This window comes from Castor canadensis, chromosome 7 (genome assembly GCF_047511655.1).
Source record: "Castor canadensis chromosome 7, mCasCan1.hap1v2, whole genome shotgun sequence".
NCBI lineage: Eukaryota > Metazoa > Chordata > Mammalia > Rodentia > Castoridae > Castor > Castor canadensis.
Window position 1 is genome coordinate 111,060,135 of NC_133392.1, and position 26,020 is coordinate 111,086,154.

At 38.8% G+C, this 26,020-nt stretch overlaps 1 protein-coding gene across 3 annotated transcripts in view; it reads right to left on the bottom strand.

Annotated features, from left to right (window-relative positions):
• Positions 1-10,828, bottom strand: part of Alg6 (ALG6 alpha-1,3-glucosyltransferase) — a 64,008-nt gene extending 53,180 nt beyond the window's left edge. For all 3 annotated transcript variants that reach the window (XM_074079889.1, XM_074079891.1, XM_074079890.1), the window contains exons 1-2: positions 10,692-10,828; positions 6,722-6,980 (exon numbers count right to left, since the gene is read on the bottom strand). In XM_074079889.1, the coding sequence (XP_073935990.1) occupies positions 6,722-6,803 (82 nt within the window). In that variant the 5' untranslated portion in view covers positions 6,804-6,980; positions 10,692-10,828. The remainder of the gene's footprint in view (positions 1-6,721; positions 6,981-10,691) is intronic.
• Between the last annotated feature and the right edge of the window lie 15,192 nt (positions 10,829-26,020).

The window sequence follows — 26,020 nt, forward strand, 5'->3', positions numbered from 1 at the left end:
TTACCTATAGTTATCCTACTGTGCAACAGAACATCAGAACTTATTTCTCATACCTTATTATCATTTAATAACTGGTGACCAACTTTTTCCCCTTTTCTCCCTCCCTACTCTCCCCAGCCTTCTACTCTCAATTTCTATAACATCAACTTTTTTATTGCTTTTTTGTTTGTTTTTTTCTGGTAGGACTAGGTTTGAGCTCAGGGTTTCATGCTTGCAAAGCAGGTATTCTACCATTTGAGCTACACCTCCAGTCCATTTTGCTCTGGTTTTGGAGATGGGTCTCTCAAACTATTTGTCCTGATGGCCTGAAAATGTGATCCTCCCAATCTCAGTCTCCCAAGTAGCTAGGATTACAGGAATGAGCCACCAGCATCCAGCTGGCATCAACTTTTTTAGAATCCATATATGAATGAGATCGTACAGTATTTATCTTTCTGTGCCTGGCTTATTTCACTGACCATAATGATCTCCTCAGTTCAATCCATGGTGTCACAAATGACAGGATTTCATCCTTATGGCTGCATAGCATCCTGTCGTGTATGTATACCACATCTTCTTTTTTTTATTTTTCTTTTATTATTCATATGTGCATACAAGGCTTGGTTCATTTCCCCCCCTGCCCCCACCCCCTCCCTTACCACCCACTCCGCCCCCTCCCTTCCCCCCCCCAATACCCAGCAGAAACTATTTTGCCCTTATTTCTAATTTTGTTGTAGAGAGAGTATAAGCAATAATAGGAAGGAACAAGGGGTTTTGCTGGTTGAGATAAGGATAGCTATATAGGGCATTGACTCACATTGATTTCCTGTGCGTGGGTGTTACCTTCTAGGTTAATTCTTTTTGATCTAACCTTTTCTCTAGTACCTGTTCCCCTTTTCCTATTGGCCTCAGTTGCTTTTAAGGTATCTGCTTTAGTTTCTCTGCGTTAAGGGCAACAAATGCTAGCTAGTTTTTTAGGTGTCTTACCTATCCTCATACCTCCCTTGTGTGCTCTCGCTTTTATCATGTGCTCATCGTCCAATCCCCTTGTTGTGTTTGCCCTTGATCTAATGTCCACATATGAGGGAGAACATGCGATTTTTGGTCTTTTGGGCCAGGCTAACCTCACTCAGAATGATGTTCTCCAATTCCATCCATTTACCAGCGAATGATAACATTTCGTTCTTCTTCATGGCTGCTTAAAATTCCATGGTGTATAGATACCACATTTTCTTAATCCATTCGTCAGTAGTGGGGCATCTTGGCTGTTTCCATAACTTGGCTATTGTGAATAGTGCCGCAATAAACATGGATGTGCAGGTGCCTCTGGAGTAACAGTCTTTTGGGTATATCCCCAAGAGTGGTATTGCTGGATCAAATGGTAGATCGATGTCCAGCTTTTTAAGTAGCCTCCAAATTTTTTTCCAGAGTACCACATCTTCTTTATCCGTTCACCAGCTAATGACCATTTAGGTTGATTCTGTATCTTGGCTATTGTAAATAGTGCTATAATAAGCATAGGAGTGCAGATATGTCTTCAACACACTGCTCTCACTTCCTCTGAATACATACTCAATAATGACATGGCTGGGCCATATCACTATTCTGTTTTCAATGTTCTGCCATACTATTTTCCATAATGTATGAATTTACACTCACCCACTGTATGTAAAGGTTCTCTTTTCTCTCCACCCTCCTAGCAGATATCTTTTGTCTTTTTGATAACAGTCATTCTAACTGGCATAAAGTGATAGCCCACTGGAGTTTTGAGTTACACTTCCCTGAAAATTAGTGATGTTGAGCATTTTTCATACACGTGTTGGTCACCTGTATGTCTGGTTTTGAGAAATGTCTACTTAGACATTAGAAAGGTCTGCTGCCAATTTTTTAATTGTTTATTTGGGCTTTTTGCTATTTAGTTGAGTTTCTGATACTTCATAGATATTAACCCCTTGTCCAATGTATAGCTTGCATTTTGCAAAATGCCAAGAAAATTTACATTTTCTTCCATTCTATAGGTTGTTGCTTAACTCTGTTGACTGATTTCCTCTGCTGTGCAGATGGTAAAAGCAATTTTTTTTTTTTTGGCAGTACTTGGGGTTGAACTCAGGGCCTTGTGATTGCTAGGCAGGCACTCTCCCACTAGCACCATGCCCTCAGTCCTTTTTGCTTTTATTTTGAGAAAGGATCTTGCTTTAACCCCTGGTTGGCCTGAACCATGATCCTACTCTTTTTGTGCTTCCATGTGTAGCTGGGAAGACAGCTACAAGTCACCATGCACAGTCACTGGTTGAGATGGGGGTCTCATTAACTTTTTGCCCAAGATGGCCTTAAGTTGTGATCCTCCCAATCTCTGCCTCCCAAGTAGTTGCTTCAGCCTTTGTGCCAGCTGAAAAAGTAATTTTTTAAAAGATACTATCTAAGCTAGATGCAGTGGTTCACACCTGTCGTCCCAGCTACAGTCACAGTTAAAGGGAGGCTGAAGTAAAGGATCAATGGAGCTCAGGAGTTAAAGATCAGCCTAGGAAACAACATTAAATTAATTAATTAAATTAAATAAATAAATAAAATAAAATAAAATAAAAGACACTATCCACAATGCTGAGGAAAAAAATATAAGATACCTGGGAATGTTTCTTTAAAAAGTTGTGGGAAAATTCTGCAGCAAAAATGCAGAAAAAGAATTTTAACAAAGAACTTTGTCCAGATTGGCATTAACTGTGCACTCTGGAAAATGTCAATTTATACTGAACTTGAGATAGTTCTGCAGAATCAGTATAGATGACTGCAAGATCAGACTTTCTGACCCAGACATGGTTTAGACAATGTTTATTTGATAGAGTCAATGCCAAGAAGAACCAAGGCATTCCTAACGCAGAACTATAAGGTTGGGAAAACCTGCCTCACTACACATCAAGACTTACTGTAAAATTATAGTAACAAGATGTGGCAGTACTGGACTAATGGAAAGAAACAAGCCCACTCGCATATGAAAATCTGTTCTAGGCAAAGCCTGTATTTCAATCTAGTCGGGAAGGGTAACAATTCAATAAATGGGCTGAAACAATTGATTATCCGTGTGTGGGGGCGGAAAAACTAAATGAATCCCTGTCTCACAAAACTCAGTTCTAAGGAGATATGACCTTATCTAGGAGAGACAAATCTTAAGACCTTTACAAGAAAATTCTAGGAAAATAATGGGACCTAGGAATAGGGCAAGATTTCTGAAAGACATAAGAGGCACAAATCATAAAGAAAAAAGGTGGATAAATATCATTATTTTAAAAATTAAACTCAGCAAGCTGGTTCCAGTGGCTTGTGCCAGTAACCCTAGCTATTGAGAGGCAGAGATCAGGAGGATCATGGTTTGAAGCCAGACTGGGCAAATAGTTCACAAGACCCTATCTCAAAAAAACTCATTGCAAAACACAGGCTAGTAGAGTAGCTCAGGTGGTAAGAGGGCCTGCCTAACAAGCATAAGGCCCTGAGTTCAAACCCCACACTGTCAATTAAAAAAAAAAAAAAAACTGTTCTGCAAAAGTGTGAAAAAAGATAAACCACAAACTGGGAAAAGGTATTTAAGGTATTAGTAATTTGTATAGAAGCTAGCTTCCAGAATTTAGAACATATAAAAAAATACATAGGCACATATAATTACATAATTAAACATTTACATAAAAAATGTATACATAGAAATATTCCAAGAGAGAGAAAGAGAGAGGCTGGGCACAATGGTTCATGCCTGTAATCCTAGCTTCTCAAGAGTCAGAGATAGGGAGAACTGCATTTCAAGGCCAGTCTAGGCAAAAACTTAGTTAAGACCTCATTTCAGCAAATAAGCCAGGTGTGGTGGCTCTTCTCTGTAATCCAAGCTATCAGGAGGCAAAACATGAGACCCTATCCAGAAAAATAACTAAAGCAAAAAAGGTCTCAGGGTGTGACTCCAGTGGTAAAGCACCTGCCTAGCAAGCACAAGGCCCTGAGTTCAACCCCAGTACTACCACAAAGAGAAAAAGAGAGAGACAGAGAGACAGAGAAAGACAGAGAATAGAGAGTATTTATAAGGGGGAAAATCTCATAGAAATATTAAATAACATAAGCAAGTATTTCACAGAAAAGGAAATACAAAAGACTAATAAAAATATGCTCAGCCAGGTGCTGGTGTTTCATGCCTGCAATCCTAGCTACTCAGGAGGCAGAGATCAGGAGGATCAGGAGACCCTATCTGGAAAAACCCTTCACAAAAATAGGGCTGGTGGAGTGGCTCAAGGTGAAGGCCCTAAGTTCCAGCCCCAGAACTGCAAAAAAAGAACCACTCAATCTCATTAATAATGAAATTCAAATTAAAGCCACAATGAAATGTTATTTAACACACTCCAGATACTCACAAGCTTAACATTACCAAATGTGAAGGATGCAGAGTAGCAGGAACCTTCCCATTTGGGAACTGCCTCGACACAGAGAAGGTTTGCTATAGGAATTGAAATGTCTCCCGGTACATCTCTGGTACTTTTGTTCACAGTTTGAGGTTGGGTGTGAGCTTAGAGGCAAACAAAATAGGATTTGACAACTTTGTTTCTGGCCAAAAGACAGGACTCTGCAATAAGTCCAGCCTAGCTTCCCAGAGAGCTGCACTGGACTATGAAGCCAGAGTCTAACTCTAGTAATACATTATTCTCTGTGCCCCCAGCCAGCCAAACTCCATCTGTCAACACTCACCTTTCGTTAATGCTCATTGAACACTTACTATGTAGCACATATTCAGATTAATTTTTTTTTTCCAAGTACTGGGGTTTGAACTCAAGGCCTTGCCCTTGCTAGGCAAACACTCTACCACTTGAGCCAAGACTGCAGCCACTCACCTTTTTCATGGGATTAAAATACACTCAAACTTAACATATCCAAAATAGAATTCACTACCTCACCACTGAATCTGTTGTACCCATAAGTTTTCAATCTTGTTACCTCTGAACTCCTTCTTCTCACTTCTCCTCACATACACAGTCATTAAATTCTGTTGGTTTTTATTCAATTACAGCTCTCAAATACAGTCACTTAGTCTAGGCCCTCATTATTCTGGCCTGCACCACTGCAATAGCTATGTGCAAAGACACTTACAATAAATTGTACAAGCTTATATGGCCAGTGCACATAGATGCTGCAGTGTGGTCCTCCTCCCTTCAGACTCTTCACTACTCCAAACTCCAGACTGTGTGAGAGCTGTCTCTTAAAAAACAAAAAACAAATCTGTTCCTGGTGATCTTATGGTTAGGAAATTAAAAAAAAAAAAAAAAAATCTGATAATGTGATTGTCCTGCTTAAAAATCTCCACAGCCAAAGACCCTCTAAGGTTACTTTGGCTAGTAGTCTGGCCATGATTAATTTCTCCCGCTTCATCCACCACCTCATCTCTATCATACCATGCACCCTGCATTTCACTCACACTTACATCCTTACCATTCCTCAAAGCAATCTCAGCTGTGCTTCATGCTGTTTCCTGCCTCATATGGGAATCCTCTCCTCACCACATTTTCTGCCTAATAAAATCTTTCTCTCTTTTAGACCAAACTTAAATGTTACATTCTAAGTTTTTCTCATCCGAATTACAAAGAAATAGCTTGTATTCCAAATCTGCTCACTTTATACCACACTACATTCTAATGTGGTATGCATTTATATGCCCACCCTACCCACGAGACTATTAGCTTCTCTAGGAAGGTACCATTTGTCATTATTGTTCACCCTAAAGATTAGACTTTTTTTTTTTTTTGAGGCACTGGGGTTTGAACTCAGGGCCTCACGCTTGCTAGGCAGGCACTCTTACCACTTAAGACACTCTGCCAATCTATTTTTGTGAAGGGTTTTTTGAGACAGAGTCTCTAGAACTATTTGCCTGGGGCTGGCTTTGAACCTTGATCCTCCTGATCTGCCCAATCAGATTTGGTGGTTCACGCCTGGAATCCTGGCCACTGAGGAGACAGAAATCAGGAGGAGCTTGGTTTGAAGTCAGCATGGGCAGATAGTTCATGAGACCCTATCTGAAAAAAACCCATCACAAAAAAGGACTGGTGGAGTGGCTCAAGGTGTAGGCCCTGAGTTCAAACTCCACTACCCCCAAAAAAAGGAAAGAGAGAGAGATTGGGCAGTTAACAGGGGAAATAACTAAGATTTGAGCCCATGTTTACTGCAACATTCAAGAGGTTTTCACTTTCTCAATATTCCTCAAATTCAATTCTCCCTGAGAGAGGAGGGAAAGGGAGAATGAGGGTAGAAGGGTGGAGGGACATGGGCAATGCACCACATATGCATGTACGGAAACACCACAGTGAGTCCCATCAATTAGTATAACTAATACGTGTTAATAATTACAATTTTTAAAAAATCATTTCTCCATTCTCTCTTTTGGCAGTCCTGGGGATTGAATCCAGGGCTTCCTGCTTATTAGGCAAATACTCTACCACTTGAGCCACTCCCCGAGTTCACTAATATATTTTCTTTACCACACCAATAAGGCTTGGAATTCTTCTGTTTTTAATCAAAAAAAAAAACAGTACACTGTTACCAAAAAACAAAAACAACTATTCAGGACCTGGAGGTGTGGTTCAGTGGTAGAGTGCTTACCTAGAATAGTAAGGACCTAGGTTCCATCCCCAGCACTGCCAAAAAACAAACAAGAAAAAAAAAAAACCTCACTCAAAAGAATATTTACCTATCTTTTAAGCAGTAAAAATATATTTATTACCTGAATAAGAATTAAGTGAAACTGTCCACCGCACTGTTAATCCAATTAAAACCACCACTGTCATCCAGTAACATTTCTCCATAGTTCTTCAAATTCAAAGAAGAAAACAAGACTAGAGTCAGAATACTTTTAACAGAGTCAGCCACTTATTTCCGTGATCACAGAAATGTTATCACTTCTTTGGAATTAGGCAGTTCAGAGAATTTTAAATGATGCTTTGCTTCCAAATAGTCAAAAACTGATTATGTCAGTGAAGAGCCTAGGGGAGAAAAAAAAAGATACAAAGATTTAGCTAAACACAGTACCTCAACTATGAACCCACTAAACCAAGCAAAAAGATGGAGAACTGAGAGGGAAAGAATACGGTAGGTACAGAGGGAAGGGAAGAGTTTTAGGTTCCTTATTCCCCAGTACTCTAATCGGGACATACACAGCTAAAGGTAACTCACCCTGTAAAATACAGTAAAGGGTGTGTAAAAAGAAGAATGGCTTAAAATGGCTACTGTGATGGGAACAGTGTCTTAGGGAGATGCAGCTTGGACTTGAGGTAAATTGAATACTTTACAAACTGTGGTTTAGAGTTTGCTTAATGATATTATTTGTAAAAGAGCACAATTGCTGTAATTTTGTATTTGTTATGGTCTCCTTAATAAACAATAAATGTACAATGATGAATATTAAAAAAAAAAATTTCTGACAGAAGAAAAAAAACAGACATAAGCACAGTCAATTCTGTCTACAGCATGTTTACCTACAGGTAAACAGAAGACTCACAAAGTATGATTTATCTTTGATACAGAGAGAAAAAGAGAAATTTTGTCTTCATGTTTAGTTTGAAAAAGCCTTCCATTAAAGTAATTTCTGTATTTGGTTTTTACTTCTTTTCTTCCAAAATGAGTATTTCCTAATCACATCAACTCTCCATGTTAAAGAAATGAACCTTTGTAAAAATCAGTAAGACCTGCCCAAATCTTCAGAGAAAATACAAAACCAGCAAAATCCAATTACCCATTTACATGTTTGTCTTTGTTTCTTTTCTTTCTTTTTAAACTTTTCTTCTTAGGTTGGGTGTTTGTTTTTGTGGTGCTAGAGATTGAACCTAGAGTCTTGAACATGCTAGGCAAGCACTATACCACTGAGTTACATTCCCAGACCAGGTTGGGGTCTAAAAGTAAGAAATCCAATTAAAATCTTCCTCTTCTCTTTAAAAAATTATGGGCCATTTTAGCCACAAGATATTATTTAATTTAAATATATTCAGAAAAGCATAAATAATAAATCAACTGAAACTTTTAGGAGAAAATTGGGTCATTCCACCTACTGGGCTAAAATTGTTTTCTTACTTAAAAGCATCAACAGACAAGTCCAGAACTAATATTTCAACATTTCATTCAAATAGAGTGCCTCAAAACATTTAATAAAGCTATGTAACTCTATTATTAAAATTTGGATTATATAAATTCCCTTTCTTTTACCAAACTTGAGTTCAAGTTTGAGTTCAATCCCCACTACCAAAAAAAAAAAACACTTTCTCTTCTCTCTGTTCATTGCCTTCTCCTTTGGTCATTTCACTGTTCCCTAGAACTTACTCTGTGAGACAAGATAAGAGGAAAAATTAAAACCAAATAAGACAGAACCTTGGAGCTGGCAGTGTGGCTCAAATGGTAGAGCACCTGCCTACCAAGTAAGCAAGTGCAAGGCCCTGAATTTAATCCCCAGTACCGCAAAAATAAACAAATAAATAAATAAAAATAAAGTCACTTTCCAGTGTTGATTCTGAATCTGACAAGAGGTCACAGGCCATGATCAACAATTCAAATTCTTTTTTAGTTAACTGCTAAAAACTCCTTTTATCAACATGTTGCACCATATATTTTCTACTAACACATCATGTTTAAAATCTGAAATTCAAATGTTAATTTCTGGATTTAAAAATACAGCTTAACTAATATTCCAAATAGAAAATTTAAATTACTACACTGCATGGCGGTACAGGCCTATAACCCCAGCTACTTGGGAGGCTGAGACAGGAAGATCATGAGCTTAAGGCCAGCCTGGGCAACTTAGCAAAATCCTGTCTCAAAACAAAATAAAAAAGAGCTAGTGACTTAGCTTAGTGTAAAGCACCTGCCTAGCATGAGCAAGACCCTGGGTTCAATCCCCAGTCCTGCCAAATAAATAAATAAATATATAAAATGAAAAGTTTTCTAACAATTAAGAGTTGTCCAAAATTGAAATGAATCTCTTTTAGAGAAAAAATTTCCTCTTTGATGAGTTCTAACAGAAATGGAGCAACTATTTGACAGGAATATTTTTAAACAGTTGGGATGAATGACTAATTTTTAAAGTGTCTTCTAAATCTGATTTTGAAAGCAAATTGTGTCTTCACAGCTACTAGCGTCCTTTGCCACTTTTCTAGGACTTCTCTGATGAGTAAAACATATAGGCCTTCAAATACTCCATGAGTGGATCATAATAGGGACTGAAGGACATCAAAGTCACCTTTTCCTTACATATACTACACTTAAATAAAATCCAAATATCCCAGTCATAAGACCCTCTATAATCTAACCCCTACCTGCCTCTCCACCTCCTTCTCTCCCACTTTGTCATAAGGTCTTTTCTCTCTTACTAGAAACTGTCAAGTTCATTCAAGCTCAGTTCCTTTCAGCTTCTGTCTCCCTGTTTGGCATGTTCAACTCAGTTCACTGGTTAATATTGTTGTGTCTTTCATGTTGTATCTCAAGCCATCCCCTTAAAAAGACCATCTGTCCCCACCCTACTAAAATTTCCTCCCCTTATTATTTGCACCACTGCCTTAATTTCCTTCCTAATGCTTTTCACCATCGGAAACTGTATTATCACACAACCTAGAATATTCTCACACTAAAAAATTTTCCATAAAAGAAGCTGCACACCAAAGAATAGAGTTCTATCTGCAAAAGGCTCCTAAATAGGTAAAACTAATTTATGGTGTTAGAATAGGAACCTCAGGAAAGAGGTTATCTATGGGGAGAAGAGAAGGGATGGGGATTGGGAAGGGGGTCTCCAAAAAGGTCTGGCAAGGCTGTGATGTCCTATTTGAGTGGTGTTTAAAAGATGTGTTGAAGAGTTGGGGATGTGTCTTAAATGATATGTGACCTTCCTAGCAAGCTGAAGCCTGAGTTCAATCCCCAGGATTTTATTACTTTGCAATAAATTAGTATTTCAATACCTAGTATAGTACCTCCTAAAAAAAGAAAAGAAAAAATGTAATAACCTATGTGTGCAATATTGTCCTGCACGTGTGTTATACTCAGTAAAAAGTATAAAAGAAAATGACATTTGTCAACACACGAACGCAGACCCTCCTTGTCTTAGTCCTTCTCTGTACTTAACGGTGTTGGCAGAAAGCGAGAACCCAGAAGCCGGGGGGGGGGGGGGCGTGTGTGTGTGTTCGTGTGCGGAAAAAGAACCTAAGACTTCTTTTCTTTTTTACAATTTTTTCCAACTGTAAGGCAAAGTTGCCTTACATCCACACACCGCCAAGCTCACCCACAGGTGGCAGAGACGCATCCTGCCCTACTTCGCCCTGAGGGTGCATCCTGACGGAAGACGAGCCCGCAGTCCCCGTCCCTTCAATCTGGAATGTCCTTGTCCCCACAGTGGCCGCAGGTCCCAGGGAGTGCAGCTATAGCACGTGAGCACATCTGGCAACAGGGACCTTGGACGTTTCTGTCCCCTTTCCCCGAAGGCCAGACCTCCAGGACCGCTCCGGCGAGGGAGGGTGCCCCCACCATCACCACTCCCCTCACCCGACCCCCAAGCGACCCCATAGACTGGGCTGGGGCGGCCGCGCGGCGCGCCCCTGGGAAAGGAGTGCAGCTAGGAATCAAGTCGCCAGCTCCGCGCCCGCTGCTGACGTGTCGCCAGCCCCCAGCACCTCTCCACGCAGCCTGGGTTCCAGACACCCGGAACCCGCTGCCCTTACCTGCCTCCGCCTGCCGCTGCGATTCGCGCACGCAGCGGGCCCAGAGATGGCGCCTGCGCGCTCGTCCCCAGCGGAGCACACTCTGGCCGCGGCTCCCGCGAGCCCGCGCGCCCAGCACGGGAGCGAGCCCGTCGGGCGTGAGGGGCGGGGAGAGGGGCGGGGCGTCCCCGGGGGCGGGGCAGAGCGTGAGGCTAGACCCCGAGCGACCTCCCCGCCGGGGTTAGGCCCGGGGCAGATGGAAAGCCCCTTACTCTTCTTTCCCGGGATGGTGGCCAAGGCCGGAGCGGCTGCTTAGCCCACGAATTCCTGGCAAGGGCGCGTCCTGGCCCGCTTCGCAGAGTGCAGAGCCCTTTGCCTGGCCCTCACTACGGGGCAGTAGGTCTGACTCTGGGCCTGTGCCCTCGAGGAGCCACGGAGCCAGCTCACTTCACATTTTTCGTGCTCCATGCCTGCGAAGAAGAGTGTTGCATAGGAAGACTGGGGAGTCACTTTATGTGACTAACGTCACCAAACGTCGGACCGTCCCTGAGAGCCTGAAGGAGAATAGCTAGTTGGAGGCCAGCCTAGACTGCATCGCAAGACTGTCTCAAAAAGAATAGCAGTGCCCTTTATACGCCACCATGCATGCCCTATCAGCCAATTTAAATCGCCTATTCACACATTTGCAAAAAGTAACCACATCCCAATCCTTCCTTCTGAGAGTGTTCTCGTCCCTCGCACTCTTCTGAATCCCCTGCCATTCTGGATCAGTCGACTCCATTAATTTATAAGTATCAGCAAATATTTGGCTATTGCTATGGCTTTCGACCAAGTGAGTTTGCGCACTCTGGGCCTCAGTTTTTTCATCTGTGAAATGCATCACTAAGTGAACTCCCAGATCTAAAATTTTATTCTATTATTTAAAACCCACCAGCCGGAAATATGGAAGAAATATGGCCAAGTCCCTGCTTTCAAGAAATTTAATTCCCTTTGGAAAGACATTTCCGTGCATAAAAGGATAGAAAGCAATAAAAGGAAACACATACTAATGTCACTTTATTGGTATATACTCTAAACACTGTAGGAGTTAAAAGGAGACTTGGGCTCACTGTGAATGACAAGCTATCAGGAAATGCTTTTCCTGAAAGAATCAGCTGAGCTTTGAAAGAAAAACTGGACAAGATAAGCCAAGAGGATGGGAGGCCTTAAAAATCTAGACAAAGAAAATGGTCGAAGCCAAAATTGTGGCTGCTGAAAAGTGCAGATCATGTCCTTCAGTTTTTATGGTCCATGATGACACAGAAAAGGAGTGATTGTGGAGAACCTTGAATACCAGGCTGTAGTGTCTGTAATTTATTCAGTGATCAGTAAGGGGCATTAAATGACATTTAGCTGGGAGTCAAGTGCACAGTACAGTGTTAGAGGAAACATAAAATGGTGATAGCGGATCACGTGAGTCAGAGGGAGGGGAAGAAGTCAGTATAGTACTCCATGGCTAGACAAGGGCCTGAATTGAGATGGTAATACTGGAACTGGAAAGGAAAGAATCCATGCAAGAGGGAAAATGCACAGGCCTTGGTAACATACTAAATATGTAGAAAAAGTGAATTGAGGAAAGAAGGAAGAATGACTCCCAAGGTTTCTAGTTGGAATTACTAGAAGAACTGATAGATCTTGAAAGCTTCAAGAAGGTGGCTTGGAGGGAAAGGTGGTGCATTGTACTGAATTCAAAGTGACATTAGGAGAAAAAAATAGTAATATTCCAGTGACAGTTATGGATCAGAACCCAGGAAAGAAGGTGGGCTAATGATAGGTGAAATCTTTTCATTTGTTGAAGAATGAGATAATAGATGGAGAAAGTAGACAACTGTACTGTGTTGAGTAAACACAGGTTGCAGGCCAAGAGGAGGAAAGTGAGCTGATGAAGTACATTACATGGTTGTAAATGAAGGAAGAAAACCAGTACATTGCAGGATTATATCTGTTAATAATCTTGTGAAGAAGAACCATGTTTGGCAGACCAAAAATCATATTTTACTGAATCTAAGGTTGTTAATTGAAAGGAACAGCACCACTATTTTATGTACCACCAAGAACAGCAAAACACAAAACAAAGCCAAAAAAAACCCTACCATTTTAAATGAATAGTGATTATAAAACACATAATTCAGAAATGTTAATATGTGATTAACTATACATCTTAAAGTGATGAAAATTGGTATTAGTCTTTCCTTCCTGCCTCCCAACTCAAATAACTTCTGGCCCAATATTTAGCACGAAGGTCACAATATTCATTAAATAACTAGTGTAAGGGACTTCATAGCTGAACTATACCATCACCACCATCTACAAACTTTCTCCTGATCTTTCACCTCTGAATATCCAGGACCTATAAATAACAGAGGCTCAGTGAATGCACTTTGCACTTGATGTTAGCCAAAAGGTCAAGAAATGATCAGTAACTGCATTTTGAATGGAACATTCCTATCATTAAAAAGGATAAGGTATAGCAAAACTGCAGAGCAGATCAAGTTTATAGACAGTGTGGCATGGTGGTTAAGAATACCATTTGAGCCCATTCAGGTACAGGAAGCCTCCAGGACACCAGACTTGACCAAAATAGAAATTCCCCATGACATATTATCATTAAACAACAAGCACAGAGAAAGAATATTGAAGCCTATAAGAGAGATAAAACAAGTAACATATAAAGGTAAACCATCAAAATCACAGCAGATTTCTCAACAGAAATCTTAAAAGCACAAAGTGCATGGAGTAAGAACACAATCTGATCTGGAAATAAATGTTTAGATTTAAATCTCACTTTTCTCTGGCTCTGTGGCCTTACTAAAGTCTTCTAATGTATATATGATGTAATTACTTCATCAAGTAAAAAAGAAAAATAGTATTGTACCATCTTCCTTAAGTTGTAATGAGCATAAAATGAAATCACACATATAAAGTTCTGAAAATACTGCCTGGCACATAGTACGCAATCAATGAATAATAGGTATTGTAATTGGTCTTTACTACATTCTCACTTTTTTTTCTTTTTTCGGCAGTATTGGGGTTTGAACTAAAAGGGCTTTTATACTTGCTAAGCAGGTGCTCTACCACTTGAGCCACACCCAAGTCCCATGTTGTCAGTTTTTGATAGCCTTTTCCTCTCTGGAGTGTCTCTGTCCCCTACCATATACAAAAGAGCCCATACACACATATACTCACACCAGCATCAAAAACCCTACCATTTCAACTACCTGAAACTTTTCTGTGAAACCAATTTACACCAATATGTAGTCCTTCCCAAGAGCTGTTGCATTTTTAAGGAAAATGAACTGAAAGGGCGAATATTAATCTATAAAGCCAGATTGAACAATAGGTAATGGCTGCAATTATCTACTGCTGTATGACAAATCATTCCAAAACATAGTGGCTTATAATACAGTATTTTACTTGCTCATTAGTTTGTGTATCAAAAATCCAGGATCAAAGTATGAAAATGACATAATGAAACCCACTAAAAACCATTTAAAGGGGGAGGACAGGGAGGAATTAAAAAGAGTAGTATAAATTGGGTGAATCTGATCAAAGTACATTACATGTATGTATGTGCATATCGCAATGACACCCCCCTTTGTACAATTAATTTATGCTAATTAAAAAAGAAAATCCAGGCAGGGTTCAGCAAGTGGTTCTTCTGTCACACTGGCATAGGCCAACCTCACTTGTGGGACTGAGGATCATCCCAGGCTAGAACATCTATCATCGCTTCACTCCTTTTCTCCTGAGGCTTCTTTTTCCAATAGGTTAGGTGAACTTTTTATACAGCAGCTTGCTTTCCAGACAGAGTATTCCAAAGGCAAAAGTTTCAGATTTCCTCTACCCCAGCCTTAGAAGTATTACATAAAATGTATAGGAGTCATTAGTTTGGACTGAGGTACTACACTAGATCCAACAGGTCAAACCAAAATTGAATTACTCATGGTGAACTTCCATACCTCCACGACAAGATTTAGTTGTTCACCTGATCTTCTGAGAAATCAGAAGAGATCATAGCTAAATCCCCAGACAGACCAGTTTTGGCCAGCATGTTAAATCCTCTCTGCTTTTGCCATTATAAGAAAAATAACTTTAAAGTGATCAACCTGCTTTTTTCTTCTGTTTCTGCTGTCATCAGGAATTTTCTATTTATAAAGCCAAACTCTACTCATCACAACACTCATTTTTTTCTATGCATTTTCATTAACATACACCAATTAGGCTGGCAAAGTGGCTCAAGTTAACAGAGCGCCTGCCTAGCAAGCATGAGGTCCTGAGTTCAAACCCCACAACCACCAAAAATAATTAAAAAGGGGGGGAGGATAAAGGAGAGCAGTGGGGAAGTGAATTCAAGTATGATATATTTGATACATTGTAGGAACCTTTGTAAATGTCACAATGTACTCCTACCCAGCAAAATAATAAAGGAAAAAAAATATTTTTTAAATATATACTAACTATACAAGTGTTTCATTGTGATATTTCCATACACAGAGACAATATATTAGATCAAATTCACCTACACTGTTATTATTTCTTACCTCTCCCTTTTTACGTAATTTTAATATGTTTCATTATACTGTTTACAAATATGTATATAATATACTTTGATCATATTCACTCTCCCATCAACCTCTCTTTTCATCCTCCCTACTCTTGGTTTCCCTCATGAAGGGTCCCCCTTTTACATTCATGACATTTTTTTAAGGTACAGATTTCATATTATGAGAGAAAAGATGTGGCATTTGTCTTTCTGAGTCTGCCTTATTTCACTTAAAGTGAAGATCTCCAGTTCATCCATTTTCCTGCAAATGACACAATTTCATTGTTCTTTATGGATAACTAATACTCCATTGTGTATATATAATGGAGTATACCACATTTTATTTGTCTGTTCTTCTGTTGAAGGGCACCTAGGCTGATTCTATAGCTTGACTATTATGAATAGTGTTGCAATAAGCATAGGTGTGTATACCAATTTACATTCCTTTGGATATATGCCCAAGAGTAGTATAGCAGGACCATATGGTAGTTGTATTTTTTTGGTGGGGGGAATTGTTTTTATTTTTGTTTTTGTGGGACTGGGGTTTGAACTCAGGGCTTCATGCTTTGCAAAGCAGGCGCTCTACCACTTGAGCTACATTTCCACCTATTTTTAGTTTTTTTGAGGACCCTCTGTACTAATTTCCCTAGTGATTGCACTCTTTTACATTCCCACCAACAGTGCATAGAGTTCCTTTTTTCCTGCATACTCGCCAGCCTTTTTTGTTGGTTTTTCTTGATGATAGCCACTCTTATTGGGATGAGATGGAATCTGTGTCATTTTGATTTGCATTTCCTTTATAGCTAAGGATGTTGAACCTTTCTTCATGTGTTTATTCACCACTTGTTCTTCTTTTCAGAACTGTCATTCATTTGCCCGTTAATAATTATTTGTTTTTTTTGAGATCCTTTTATATTCTAGATATTAATCCCTTGTCTGATGAATAGCTGGCAAATATTTTCTCCCAATCTGTAGGGTGCCCTCGACCTGCGTGGGTATGCTGCGTGAACCTGACTAAGAGCAGCAGGGAAATGAGAAATAAGACACGCACAGACATGCAGACATAAAACAGAAAAGTGGGATCGTGAAAGCTACACATTCCTGGTGGGAAATGTGAGCGCCTACCTGAGCCAGAGTGTTTATTATATAGGTCAGTACAAGGAAAAGACTCAGGTAAAAATCAAGCTTCGACAATTCTTTGATCTAAGGTAAAAGGAATGAGGTCTGATGGGCTAATTTTCCTAAGGCTAATGAAGCTTAATTACAACACATCAGTTCTGGAATCATCAAGGCACGCAGGACACCTTATCTAAGGTATTGATTAATCTAGTTTTGCATCAGGCTGCTGGTATGTGGATGCAGCAGGTTGTTTTCTTCAAGGAGATGTGGGAACAAAGGTCAAGACACCAGGTGCTGGGAAAAATATAGTAGGAGAGGCTTTACAAGTTCCTACTATGGAGAGGCTCTACAAACTCCATTATTTCCCAGTGCAGGGTTCATGCCTGGTCCCTAACAGTAGGGTGTCTCCTCATTCTGGTAATTGTTTTCTTTCATGTGCAGAGATTTTTTTTTTTTTGAGTAAAGTGGAAGAGTTTATTGATATAGAAAAGTAGCAAAGAGTAGAGCTCTCAGATCTGGGAGGGATCCCAAGAAAGGTGCCCAGGCAGAAGCTTTTTAATTTGATGCAATCACATTCGTGAATGCTTGATCTTATTTCTGACCTATTGAAATCCTATTTGGAAAATCATTGCCTATGCCTTTATGTTCAAGTGTTTTCCTTATGTTTTTCTGTAGTAGTTTCAAAGTTCCGTGAATTACATTAAGGCATTTGATCCATTTTGAATTGATTTTTGAGTAGGGTGAGAGTTGGGGGTCTAGTTTCAGTTTCCTAATGTGGATATCCAATTTTCACAACACAATTTATTGAAGAAACTGTCTTTTCTCCAACATACATGTTTTGGCTCCTTTGATGAAAATTAATATCTGTGTGTGCTTATTTCTGGGTCTTCTATTACATTGGTCTACATGTCTATTTTTGTGCCAGTATCATGCAGTTTTTCTTACTGTGGCTCTATACTATAATTTGAAGTCAGGAATTGTGATAACTCTAGCACTGATCTTTTTCCTCAGGATTGCTCTGGCTATTCTAGGCTTTTTGTGCCTCCATAGGAATTTTTTATTGTTATTTCTGTGACGAATGACTTCACCGAATCTACAGGTTGCTTTCAGTAGTATAGTCATTTTCATAATATCAATTCTGTTGATTCATGACCATGGGAGATCTTTGCATCTTCTAGTGTTTTCAATTTCTTTCATCAATGTTTTATACCTTTCATTTTAAAGGTCTTTTCATCTCCAAGCTATGTTTATCCCTAAGGGTTTTTTGTTTGTTTGTTTGTTTTGTGGTACTGGGGCTTGAACTCAGGGCCTTCACCTTGAGCCACTCCACCAGGCCTGTTTTTGTGAAGGGTTTTTAGAGATAGGGTCCTGGGAACTGTTTTTCCAGGCTGGCTTTGAACTTCGATCTTCCTGATTGCTACCTCCTGAGTAGCTAGGATTATAGGTGTGAACCACCAGTGCCTGGCAGGTTGTTTGTTTGTCTGTTGTTCTTGTTGTTGTACTGGGATTTGAACTCAAGGTTCAGAGCTTCACTCTGAAGCTTGCTAGGCAGGCACTCTACCACTTGAGCCACACTTCAAGGCCTTCTAGGTTTTGTTTTGCTGTATTTAGTTTTGTTTTGTTTGATGCTATTAAGGGTGAGATTGTTTTCCTAATTTATTCTCAGTCTGTTGTTGGTATATGGAAAAGCCACTGATTTTTGCATGATGATTTTGTATGCTACTATTTTGCCAAAAGTATTTATCAGATCTAAGAGCTTTCTGGTGGAGTCTTTAGGTCTGCATAGATTTTTATCATCTGTAGATAGGGATAGGTTTACTTCTTTCCTTTTTGTATCCCTTCTATTAATTTCTCTTGCCTTATTGTTATGGCTGAGATTCCAAACACCATATTGAATAACATACCTATCTTGTTCCTGACTGTAGAGGAAATACTTTCAAGTTTTCCCCATTTAGTAGGATGTTGATTATACTATTGTCATATATAGCCTTTGTTATATTGAGGTGTAGTCCTTCCATTCCTTGTTTCTTCAGGACTTTATTCATAAAGGGATGTTGAATTTTGTCAAAAGCTTTTATTCTGGCCAGATGCCAATGGCTCAAGCCTGTAATCCTAGCTACTCAGGAGACAGAGATCAGGAAGATTTCAGTTCAAAGCCAGGCTGAGAAAATAGTTTGCAAGACCCTATCTCAAAAATATCCAACACAAAAAGGGGCTGGTGGAGTGGCTCAAGAGGCAGAGTACCTACCTAACAAATTGTGAGTTCCTGAGTTCAAACCCCAGTACCAGCAAAAAAAAATTATTTTAACTTTTTTCTTCATCTATTGAGATTATCATGTAATTTTTGTCCTTTATGCTGTTTATGTGCTATACTATGTTTATTGATTTGTGTATGTTGAAGAAACCTTACATCCCTGGAATAAAACCAGCTTGATCATGATGTGTGATCTTTTTAAGGTGTTGTTGAATCCAATTATAAGTATTTTGATAATTTTTGCATCTGTATCCACCAAGGAAATTGGTCTATAATTTTCTTCTTTTGTTGGGTCCTTATCTGATTTTGGTATCAGGACAATACTGGTTTAATAGAATGAGTTTGGCAACATTTCTGCCCTTTCTATTTGTACAATGTTTTGAGGAGCATTGGTGTTCATCTTCTTTAAAGGTGTGGTAGAACTGAGTAGAGGTGAATTTTTCTGGTCCAGGGCTTTTTTTTTTTTTTTTAAGATTCTTTACTACCTCAATCTCATTGCCCATTATAGATCTGTTTAAGTGGTTCCTATGCTTTTGGTTCAATTTGGGTAGGTCATATGCCTCAGAAATTTATTCATTTCTTCTAGATTTTCCAATTTTTAAAATATCCCCTAATTATCCTCAGAATTTCATTGGCATTTGTTGTGATATCCCCTTTCTCATCTCTAATTTTATTAATCTGGATCTTCTCTCTCTTACTCTTTCCTTTTTTTGCTTTCTTCTCCCTCCTTTTTTTTTGGTTTGGCTGAGGGCTTGTCAATCTTCTTTATCTTTTCAAAGAACCAACTCTTCTTTTCATTGATTTTTTTGGTATCATTCTTTTTTCCCAAAACAAATATTGGGAGTTATTGTAGCTGTTATGAAAATTTATGCAATAAAAATGGATACATCTTATCTCTGTATCATTCTTTAAATCTCCATTTTATTAATTTGTGCCATCTTAATTATTTCTATCTACTTTTTTTGGGTTTGGCTTTTTTCATGTTTCCTTTTTTATTTTGGTAGTAGTGGAGTTAGAACTTAGGGCCTTATACTTGCTAGACAGGTGCTCTACCACTTGAGCCATTCCATCAGTTTTTTTTTTTTTATTTGTTGGGTATTTCTGAGATAGGGTCTCATGAACTGTATGCTCAAGTTGACTTTGAATCACAATCCTCCTGACCTCTACCTCCCAAGAAGCTACCAGCACCTGGCTTTTTCTTATTTTCTAAGAGGTTGAGGTGCACCATTAGATTATTTGAAATCTCTCTAATTTTTTAATGTAAGTACTCATAACTGTAAACTTTCCTCTTATACTGCCTTTGCTGTGTTCCAAAGGTTTTGGTAAATTGCATTTTCATTTTCATTTGATTCTAGATATTTTTATACCCCCCTGATTTCTTTGATGACCCACTGATCATTCAAAAGTGAATTTTTTAGGCTCCATGTGTTTGGATATTTTTCTATAGTTTCTCTTGTTATTGATTTCTAGTTTTTTCTCATAAAATATACAGTTATTTTAATTTTAATTTTTGTTAAAACTCTCTTTATGTCCTAAAATATCTATTTTGGAGACACTTCCATGCACTGCTGAGAGGAATGTGTATTCAGTGGATTTTGAGTGTAATATTCTTTAGATGTCTATTAATAACATTTGATTTTAGTGTCACTTAATTCTAAAGGTTATTTCTTGAGTTTTCTTTTGGGGTACAGTTGACCTACCTATTGGTGAAATAGAATATTGAAGTGATCCATTATTATTGTGTTGAGATCTATCTGTGCTTTTATGTCCAGTAGCAGTTGTTTTATGAAATTAGATGTACTGAAGTTTGGTGCACATTTGTCCACAGTGTTATATTCTCTTGTTGGACTATCCCTTTATTACTATAAAGTGATGTTGTCTCTTCCTATAATTTTGAATTATCAGCTTTGTCAGATAAAAGTATAACTACTCCTGCTTGCTTTCAGGCTCCATTTCCTTGGAATATCTTATTCCATCCTCTTACTTCATGTCTGTGTTTATTTTTGCCAGTGAGGTGCATTTCTTGTAGGCAACAAGTGGTTGGGTATTGTTTTCTAATACTATCTGCAAGTCTGTATCTTTTCACTGGAGAATTGAGACTTTCAGTTACTTCTGAAAAGTATGCAGTAATTCCTGTCATCTTGTTGTTTTATAGTGTTTCTTTCCTATTTTCTTATCTACTTGTGTAGTAAGATTTATTCCTTACAATATTTTCATGATTGTTTATCTTCCTCTTCTGTGTAGGTATCTTCTGCAGTGCTGTCTCAGTGGTCAGGAATTGCTTTAGTTTTTGTTTATTGTGGAAGGTTTCTTTTTTAATTTCTCATCCAATTTTGAAGGCTAGCCTTGATGGCAACAGTAATATAGGTTGGCAGCCTGTGAGCAGGGAAATTTATGTGATATTCAAATTCTATCATCATTGGTGTTTTGAGGCTAGAATTCTTAGTGTGGGAAAAATAAGCTGAAGATGTAACATCAAAAAATTAACTGGGTGTTGGTGGCTTACGCCTGTAATCCTAGCTACGCAGAAGACAGAGATCAGGAGGATCACAGTTCGAAGCCAGCCTAGGCAAATAGTTCTCAAGACCCTACCATGAAAATACCCAATACTCATACAAAAAAAAAGGGGCTGGCAACCATGAGTTCAAACCCCAGTATTGCCAAAAAGAAGGAAAGAAAGAAATTAAATATCATGTGAATTCAGAATTTGTTTTATTGAATTTTTGGAAGGAAGGAAGAAAGGATAAAAGGGAGGGAAGGAAGAAGGGAGGAAAAAATAAAAACATGTCTCCTAGCTGCTACTATCTCCAAGCTGATATGGCTTGAGCATGTCCCCCAAGGCATCATACATTGAAATGTAATCACCACTGTGAGGTATTGAGAGAGTAAAAACTTAATCCAACTATGGTGTTTACAGGTGGGGTCTTTGGGATGTGATTAGGATAAATAAAGTCATTAGGATGGAGTCCCCACACACACCATGATTGAGTCCTGCTTGCTTTGTAAGAAGAAAGAAGGAGACTGGAAGAGACACACAGACACAGGCATGTGTCCTGTCTCTTACCATGTGATATCTGCATTGCCTCTGCCAGCATAGATGTGGCTATCATCAGATGCAGCCCTGTGCCGATAGAACTGTGAATTAAAAATAAATCTTTTTTGAACTAGCAGATGGCTCAAGTGGTAGAGCACCTGCCTAGCAATTGTGAAGCCCTGAGTTTAAACCCCAGTACCTCCAACATAAATAAATAAATAATAGATAAATAAATATTTTTCCTTATAAATATTAATTTTCAAGTAATGACACAATTACCAACAATTATTTTATTTATTTAATACATATTTTTTCTTACAGAATATTGCTCTAAGAATTTACATTAAATTACTGTGTTTTAAAGTTACTTGAGCTAGGTGTGGTGGCACACATCTATATCCTAGCATTCTGGAGGCTGAGATAGGAGGATTGAGTTTCAGGTCAGCTTGGCTACATAGCAATTTCAAGGCCAGTCTGAGGTGGACCCACAGAAAAGTTTAAGCAATGGTTGGCTTGGACAGTGACAGGCATGGTGATTTGTGGTTCTACCCTCTCTGGAAAGGTGTGAGCCTCTTCACCTGAGAACTGTGATGGAAACAGAACACCAAGTCAGTGGCTCAGTCTCTATCACCAGTTGTATGGGAGTTTTTACCCAGAGGACTGAGAGCTCTGAGCTAGGTCATATAGACCAACTGATTTTCCATCTTCTCCCTCCCAAAGGGTCATTAATTGCAGGGTGGGGTCTGAAAATGCTGAGTCCTTCAGCTCTGCGTCACCAGTCCAGAAATTAGTACTCTGTTTGCTACCCCAACTCTGACACATCTGGGAGACAGCCCTGCCTCTAGGTTTGGATGCTTGCTGTCCCTGCAGGCAAAAACTGAGGGGTCTGTAGAGAGCGTAGGAAACTGCCTGACTCACAGGAAGCCTACCAACTAAATGTCTTGCCAACTGAATTTTCCATATCATCTCCTAAATAAGCTAGAAAAATGACTTTTTAGTTCCCTTAGGACCAGCATCCAATTTCAGCTCTGAAGCAGTTTTGGAAAGTGGATCTTCTACTCTCTATACCACTCCTAAGATTAAAAATAACCAAAGTCAGTTGGTGGGATGGAGATGAGGCAAGATAGACAGATAAGGAGACAGGGAAATTATATAATTTTTAATAAACATTGAAGGGCCAGACTAACATTGGAACCAGGAAGTAAAAACTAATAATACAGGCAATTAGTTCCTTCCCCCATTTCCTATGGGTTATCCGTTCTGCCTTTCCCTTTGCAATGTTAAGAAGCTGCAAGGCTCCTAAAGTGGGTAGAGAGACAGGAAGATGAAAGGCATTTCTAGCAAAATAAAGTCCTAAAACACCTATTGTCCCAGTGTTTTGGGTAGGCCTAGGTCATATCTCCATGTTTGAGAATAATAAACACCCATTTTGGCCACCCAGACCATTTTGCCTGTAATCCTAGGCACTAGGAGGCATGATCAAGAGGATAGAGGTTCGAGGCCAGCCCAGGCAAAAAAAAAAAAAAAAAAAGACACCCTATCTCAAAAATACTCAACACAAAAAGGGGCTGGTAGAATGGCTAAAAGGTAGAGTGCCTGCCTGGCAAGTGTGAGGCTCTGAGTTCAAACCCTAGTAGCACTAAAAACAAACAAACAAAAAATCCTGCCTTCATAGCCTCCAGACTTCACTTGTTCTGTTGTTGTAAAAGTTGATACAAGTGACTCTGTTTTGATTCTGACAACTTTCACATCTCTTTCACAGTTGATATGAGAAAGTTTCTCTTTATAAACTACTTGAGCCAGTGCTGTGACTCTACTTGGGAGGTAGAGATCCAGAGGATTATGGTCTAAGGTGAAAAAAACATAAGGCCTTATCTGAAAATAAGTAAAGCAAAAAAAGGGAGGGGTATGAGGCTCAAGTGGTAGTGCTCTTGCCAAGGAAGCTCCAGGCCCTGAGTTCACACACACACACACACACACACACACACTCACCCTTTTTCAAACCACAGAACAGTTTTATAGGTTAAAGGAATTTCTTTTGGGATGTCAGAAACTAATTTCATATTTGGATAGATCACAAGTGGAATCAACCTAAAACTGACTTGTTGTATAGTGTGAATAGAGTGATTATGATTTCATAATTGCTTAAATGAAGCTAATAATGCTAATTTATATGTACTTATGGATATACTCATTTATTCAACAAATACTCATTGAATTAATAGCCTGCCCTTCAGGAGCTTATAGACCAATATTACATATATCCCAGGAAAATATAATTATTATTTTTTATTGTCAACTTCACAGGCCAGTTGGAATTATTCTCATATTGTATATATGCATGTGATTATACATGTAAGAGTAATTATTTTGTTGGGCTAGAGGCATGGCTCAAGTGGTAGAGTGCCTGCCTAGCAGCACAAGGCCCTGAGTTCAAACTCCAGTACCACCAAAAAAAAATAATAATAATTTTGTAGATATGAACTATGAAAGCAATAATACATGCTCCTGTCACACAGTTCTGTATTATTGTAACATAATCTAAGAACATGCACTCATATTGTTATAGCTTATATCTAAAAAGATATAAAGATAGAATAATTATAAATCTATGAAGGCTCACAGATGCAATTTAATGTAGATATCCAAGTTATTTAAAATCCTAAGATTTTTTTTTTCTTTTCTTTGGTGGAATTTGGTTTCAAACTCAGGACTTCACACTCACAGAGCAGGTAAGCCACAACACCAGTCCATTTTTCTCTGGTTATTTTGGAGATGGGGGATGGGTCTCACAATCTATTTGCTCAGGCTGGTCTCAAACCACTATTTTCTTGGTCTCAGCCTCCCAAGTAGCTAGGATTATAGATGTGAACCACTGGCACCCAGCTAAATCCTAAGATTTTAATGCTCTGTTTTTTGAAGTTATTTATAATATAAGATGGTGCATGTACCTTTACAGATGAAGAGTTCTTTAATGTGACAATACAATGTATTCATTGGTTCATGGACCCCAAACCTCCAAGGAATAAAACAAACCTACATCTTTCTCAGCCCAGGATTTTCAATTGAAACATATAGTATATAACTTAGCCCAACATATTTTTGGAGAACTATAAATATCTTTAATTCCAATAGCAAGTAACATTGTTGGGTCAGTGTCTAAGTAGACTTATAGCATCAATGTGATAACACAAATGCTGCTTTATTACTTTATCTCCAGTGTCTTTCACAACTGGGTGAATTGTCACACTCTATTATATTGCGCACAGATCCATTGGTGAGAGCTATCATGATACCTGTCTAAAATGGTCTCTGAATATGAAAATTTGGGCTAAATATAAAGGAGGCAACTGCCACTAAGAACTATTCAAACCAAAAATCTTCCCCAGGGAAATGGTGAGAACTCCATTTTAAAATCATATAAATCAAGATGGTAAAGCGTCCAACTTGTAGCAGTTACAGTAAATACAACAAGATTTAAAGTCATGGGTGATGCTGGTTGTTGTGGCACGTGCTGCTGATCAACAAGGCGAAGAGAATGAGGTAAAGTCATGGGCTGACGGTGTGGCTCAGAGGGTAGAGCTCCTGCCTAGCAATTGTGCCTTTAAAAAAAAAAAAAAGGCTTTAAGTCAGATTTTTAAATAATTTTTTATTTTATAGTAAGTAATCAAAGCCCAAAGCAGAGAAATAGGGTAGCCTTTGCTCCCCCACTTAATTTTTTTAATTCACTCACCAAGTTTTTGTTTAAATTGCCAAAATAGAAGGACCATTGAGAGAGACAGGACACAAGCTATATAGCTTTTCTATCACCATTTGGTTTGGTAGTGGGTTTGGGATTTGGTTTTAATGAGTAAGGAGTCAGCAGCTAGTGACAACAGCAGTACTCTGCCACTGGGAACAGGAATTTAAAAATCTAAATGAGATAACCGTATGTGTCCCATATCAGTAGTGACTACACATCACCTGAATGATACTTACAAAGTAAAGAAAAGAACATAGGTGCTTTGATGATGTGAAAGAAATTAATCATTCCTAGATACACAGTGAAAACAGTTTGAAAAAACTGTCTGAAAAAGGTTATTTTCTATAATTTTTAAAGTTAGTTTCCTAGAATAAGAGCTGAACTGAACAGAACTAAACTGTGATGGAGTCCACAATAGTCAGTTAAGCAGAAACAGCCTCTGTGTACCCTTTCTTTCCTAGGATTTCTTCCAGAATTCCTTTCCAGATTCAAACAGGACAAGGAGGAGAAAAATACCTTCCCCCTTCAGATATAACACACAAATCTACAACCCAAGAAAGTGTTGATGAGGAGAACTTTTTTTTCTTTTATTATTCATATGTGCATACAAGGCTTGGAT